Consider the following 6,066-nt stretch of genomic DNA (forward strand, 5'->3'; position numbering starts at 1 on the left):
AAATCTCTATAAAGCAGACCGTCTTTCCCACTACTGCCGCCGCATTGCGCTGATACCATGTTCGTATAATACAAACAAACGTAATTTATGGTTAAAGTCGTAAAAAAAAAATTAAAAAATCAAAATAAGAGATTTAAATTCGAAGGAAATATAGATTTACTTTCAAACAAACAATGCTGAACCCTCTAGAACCCCCTAAAACATCAAATTTAACATGTTAACCCAACCAGCCCCCTTCCTCAACATACTCATTTCTATTTCTCTCTCTCTCTTCAACAATATCATATCTTATCCATGGCGTCGTCGAGTTTTCTTACAGCAGTTGCCAAGCCATTTTCTACTGACCTTCTTCGTTCTCCTCCTTCTATCTCCACCAAAACCACACCAACATCTTTCTGTACTACTCTTTTCATTTTATATATATATATATGTTTTAATATTTATAATGCTTTAATTAGTAAATTTTGATGATTAGGTTTAAAAAGGAATTCCTTCAAGGTTAATGCAATTGCTACAAAATACGAGCCTTCTAAGGTAACTTTTTTCTTTATTTTTCTTATAATCTTATCCTCATAATAAAATTAATTATTATTTAACCTAATTTAATTCAGTAAATTGTGATTAATATATCAGGTAATAACTTGTTAATTATTAGCTCTAAGTATACTCATTTTTGTTGTTTAGGTTGGTTAATTAGTTCCATTTATGACTGAAAAGATGCCCTCATATAGGGGTTGGTTATCGTAAAACAAACCTATGGGAAAGCAAATAGGATAGAATGAGAGAACGACTTGTGGCGGTTATACGCCTGATTTTCGATACAATGATGCGCAGATTCTGTTCTTTTTAATTTGTTTCACATCAGCATTTTTTTTATACTTGAACTGATGCATTAAACGTATATAAGGGTTGGTTATATCGAAACAAAACGTTAGCCTAATAGTGGTAGGGAAGGAGATAAATGATGATGGCACATGGTGGTTTGAATCGTATATTCGGTGGTGGTATGCATAATCGTTTACAGAAATTTGATGCGCCACACTTGTATGCCCCTTTACTATTTGCTACCTTTTTTTTCATTTTACAATTTTCACCCCTATATGGTGAAAAAGGGGTAAGAAAGAGGGATAAGGTGACACGTAGTGATTGTGCGTGAACTTATCGGGTGGGTGTGCATCTAATTTCTAAGAAAGTAATGAATGTTTTCCCAAAATTTGGGCACAACCGCCACATGTGTGTGTGATGTTCGTTTTGTGTAATATTTACACTGAATTAATTCGTGTTCGTAGGTTAAGCCACAAGCTGATAGAGTGCTAATTCGTCTTGAGGAGCTACCTGCGGTAACTCTTCTTCTTTTTTGTGTATATAATGTTTTAGTGATTGAATTCTTGGTTATATTTTACTGATTGTTAAAACCGTATATGTTTGAAAAGGTTTTAGGCTCACTTTGAAATATCAAAATATATTATTCTATTTGTGGGTGTGTCACTTCTTGATGTTTGGAACTAAGGGAGATTGTTTTTTCTTAGGTATATATTTGAATGTTTAAGTGTGGATGATTCCTTGTTATTATGGCCACTATTCTTGTTACTTAATATTTGCTAATAACTCGCGTGATTTGAAGTTTAATTGTAATGACCGTGCATCACACTTAGGACTGCTAGTAATGACCCAGATTACAATATTGTTTGTTAACCAAGCCCGTGTGCTATACCTGATTATGCATGTTAAGTCCCCATTTTGAAAATTTTACACACTTGGTTCTGACATACTACTTTAGTTACAGGATGGTCTCTTATCAACTTAAAATGGCTGTAAAGCAGTTGTCTTATTTTTTTTTCATGTTAAAACATGTTAAGACTATTCTTTTTGGGTGACACTCATCTATATTTTTCTAAAGCTCTTTTAAGCTCATATCTTTTTAACCTGTAATATATTAGAGTTGGTTTTTAAGTTACCTGGGGGCTGGGGGAAGGCAAATTTTATTTTTGACTCCGGTGTAAGCTGTCTAACTGGGCTATGCCCGTGGCCTTATCAAAACTCTTCCTTCGGTGAGAAGCTCAAACTTGAGAGTTGAGACCTCTTGTGAGGATATAAATTGCTTGACCCGCTAGGCCACCTTGGTGGTGGTGTAATATATTACTTTCTAAAAATCTACCCAGATTAGCAATTTAATTGTAATTTAATGATTTTATTTACAATCATGTTTTTTGTTGGATGCATCATTTTGATGAATATGCATCCAAGATGGATGCACAAAACAAAAAACATGATTTTCTCGATTTTGACATACCAATGTGTTGTTAAACACTTAAATAATGATAATTACTTATACACTATGTTAGTTTTATGGATTTTTAATATATCAAAATGTAGTTTTTAAGTGTTCTCACCGTGTTCTTATTTTAAGGCTGTTCTTATTTGATTGTCACCCTATTATTATAGATATATTATATATATATATATATATATATATATATATATATATATATATATATATATATATATATATATATATGGGAAAATGATCCGTACTGCAGACTTTACCTAAGCTTAGATATATAGCCCCTAGGGGACAATCAAATAAGAAGAGCCTTAAAATAAGAACATAGTGAGAAGACTTAAAAACTATATTTTGATGCATTAAAAGTCCATAAAACTAACATAGTGTATAACTAATTATCATTTTTTAAGTGTTTAACAACACATTGGTCTGTCAAAATCGAGAAATTCATGTTTTTTGTTTTGTGCATCCATCTTGGATGCATATTAATCAAAATGATGCATAAAAAAAAACGTGATTTTTCGATTTTGACGGATTAATGTGTTGTTAAACACTCAAATAATGATAATTAGTTATGCACTATGTTAGTTTTATGGACTTATAATGCATCAAAATGATGTTTTTAAGTGTTCTCACCGTTCTTATTTTAAGAGTGTTCTTACCGAAGTGTTATATATATATATATAGCTTAACAATTTACATGACCATTTTCCAATTATCACTCATTTAAATATATCTGCAAAAAGAATTTAAATTTTGAAACTCAAGATTTGAAAACTTAAAAACCTATATTACTTCAATAGATCGATGGATGCTCGGAATTTTAGTGGCAGGTAGTTACCAAATTGCACTTCCCTTCTTTTCCTCATTCTCTTGAAATATACAGATATCTACAACCATAACAAATAAAATGGATTCTCCAAGTTGAGATGTATGCAGTATGCTCGTGCATATTTTATGTAAAATGTATCAAAACCAAAAAAAATCCATTATGGGTATTTTAGTCATTTCAAGTGACGTAAGAATCATCTATGTAACTGCAGTAGTGTGTCAGGGACTGAATTTGTAGGAGGTTGAAACTAGTGACTGAACATGTAGAAATCTGTAGTACTTGGACTGCTTTATGTAATTAACTAAAAAATGCTAAGGTTCTTGTAGATGGTTCTTTCCATTATAACCTATTTGTTCAATGTTCCCTAGCCATCTTTACCATTTTTAAGGTTTTGCTGTGGTCTACAACTTTTCTCAACATTGTTTTCTCTGAGTATAGCATAGCTACTTCAGGGTGCTTGGTTGTTTGCTTATAGCCTGGTTTTTCGTTTTGTGTATTTGAAATGCTTTACCTTAATGATCAGAAATCTGCTGGTGGAGTTCTGTTGCCGAAATCAGCTGTCAAGTTTGAACGTTATCTTATGGGAGAGGTGTGTCATTATTTCTCCTATTTGTCAACATATAACTTTTATGCTGTGTTGAGAGGTCGATATGTCATTTGTAATTGTATACCGTTGTAATATAATCTTTTTGTTTGCTCCAGATTCTTGCTGTTGGCACTGAGGTAGGGGACTTGGAGGCGGGGAAAAAGGTATGTTCAAAAAATAGCTTTGTTTCTGACCACTTTCTCAACTGAGCATATATTTGAAATTGGTGTTTCGTATATTACTAGATTCTGTAAGTTAGAAGTAGGATGTGTTCATGGCATCTTGATGGTCATTGCTTGACTATATGCTGTTGCTTCTTTTTCAGGTTCTTTTCTCTGACATCAACGCTTATGAGGTAAATGTTCATTATTAAGCCAATGTCTATTCTATTTTAGCAATCATACGACACCCCGTCCCAAAAGAAGAATAAATAAGAATGCTCCTGGACACAATAAACGTAAAAATGATTTTGGGTGTTTATAAGTTGTACGTTATCCATCCTGTAGAATTACTCCAGCTTTTACTGTAGGATGTAGATTAAGGGAAGTAGATAACCATAGTTAATTGTCCGAAGTACCCATATAACATATATTCTAGTTAAACCAACTGAAGCAAAGCACATGGAGGAAGTACCACCATTTGGATTGTTGTCAAGATTGGTAGCCCCATTGAGGTTTGCTAATTTTGAGCTCTGACAAGCTTACATAAATTACGTAGTAGAATTTTGAGCTCGACTATAGAATAGAATTCTGAGCTCTGACAAAATCCATATCCGTTGAGAATTTGGAAGTAACTAGTTTAACATTGTTAGATGCAGTGTATTTTTGGAATCATGATAATGTGCATGTAAACTTGGATATATTTTCTTTTCTATCCATATCATTGTATCATGACAAAACCCATAAAAATGTTGTATTGTTATCTTCATCTTTTATACCCAGCGTTGATAATCAGCATTATGCCATTTGTGACAGGTGGATCTTGGAGCGGACGGAAGGCACTGCTTCTGCAAAGTGTCCGACCTACTAGCTGTGGTTGAATAGAACACTACTATATGAATCACTTTATCTTCCTATGAGGTGTCATAATCTGTTGTAGTGAGCGTTTGTCGCTTATGACTTGATACAATTTTGTTAGCAAGTAAAGCAATTGCAAGCAGTATGAATTTAGCATCGACTATAGATCATTATTACTTGAAAGCTATTATTTACTTCATGCATGATGCATCTGTTCAATTGTTCAAACTTGTCTCAGGCAACCAAATGTATGCTAATTTACCTGTTTGACCCTTGCCTGCCATATAACTTGTTAGCATGTCAAGTCGTTACCTTGATAACCATATTTTTTAATAGTAATTGTTTTGACTAAGATTTTAACCAAGTATAGAGAGATACCAAGTAACAAAATATTTTTATCACTTTATGGACCATCCAAAAAATAAGAAAGGGTAAAGTAAGATGCTCCCTAATGGTAAGCATTAATCCACATAAGACTAGTCCATGTCAGCGTCACATCAGTAAAAAACATTCTAAGGACTAATCCTTTCAAAATGCACCTAATGGATTCATCCACCAAAGATTAGTCTTGTACCCACCAATTATTTAATTCTAACAATTTATTTAAACTTTACACTTTTAACCATCTAAACTCTTAATAAAATACATTTTTAGTCCATTAACACAAATTATTAACAAAACACATAAGTTCATTATAAATAAAAATACAAATACATTTAGAACATAAAAAAAAAAAAACCAATTACAAAAAAATAAAGCACACAACCTAAAAATGAAAAACACACACACACACACACAACGACATTTTTATTTTTTAAAATTAAACCTAAACTAATTGGGACCGAAAAGGAAGTCTTTGTACTCCACCATGAGTTTCTTCTTGGCTTCCTTGATGTAATTCTTCTTCTCATCATCACATTCTGTTTTGTCCATGAACGAAAGAGCAGTATACATGGTGCGCTTCCTTTCTTCCTCACGAATGCAGCCAAAGATATTTGTTGTTCATCCAACATCGCCTCTTTTTTACACCCAAGTCGGTCGAGTCGGGCGGCTAGGTCGGAAGCGGAAGAACGAGCAGACCCCGCATCGGAAGAAGCAGATGTCCGTGATGCCTTTGACTTAGTAGGGGGCGCGTATAAGTATGCTGACCGAAGAAGTCATTATCACCAAGGTCCACCGGCGCGAATTGGGTCCCCTCCTCCTCATCATCTTCACTATCAACAACATTAAGAACGTTTTTCCTTTTATGCAAGCTTCGCCTCAGAACATCGTGACCGGATGGAGCGAAGAACTTTGGCTTATCTTTCACAAGCAACCAACATTCGTACATGGTAAACTAAGTTTTGGT

General features: G+C 33.7%; 1 protein-coding gene across 1 annotated transcript; it reads left to right on the forward strand.

Annotated features, from left to right (window-relative positions):
* Positions 1-273: 273 nt before the first annotated feature.
* On the forward strand, positions 274-4,874 carry LOC122595910 (10 kDa chaperonin 1, chloroplastic-like). Its single transcript, XM_043768388.1, has 7 exons — positions 274-397; positions 476-534; positions 1,290-1,340; positions 3,640-3,705; positions 3,819-3,866; positions 4,028-4,057; positions 4,677-4,874. Exons 1-7 carry the CDS (start codon positions 295-297, stop codon positions 4,743-4,745), a joined length of 426 nt encoding a protein of 141 aa, XP_043624323.1. The 5' UTR covers positions 274-294; the 3' UTR covers positions 4,746-4,874.
* Positions 4,875-6,066: the final 1,192 nt, after the last annotated feature.

The sequence above is a fragment of the Erigeron canadensis genome, chromosome 4 (genome assembly GCF_010389155.1).
Source record: "Erigeron canadensis isolate Cc75 chromosome 4, C_canadensis_v1, whole genome shotgun sequence".
Lineage (NCBI taxonomy): Eukaryota > Viridiplantae > Streptophyta > Magnoliopsida > Asterales > Asteraceae > Erigeron > Erigeron canadensis.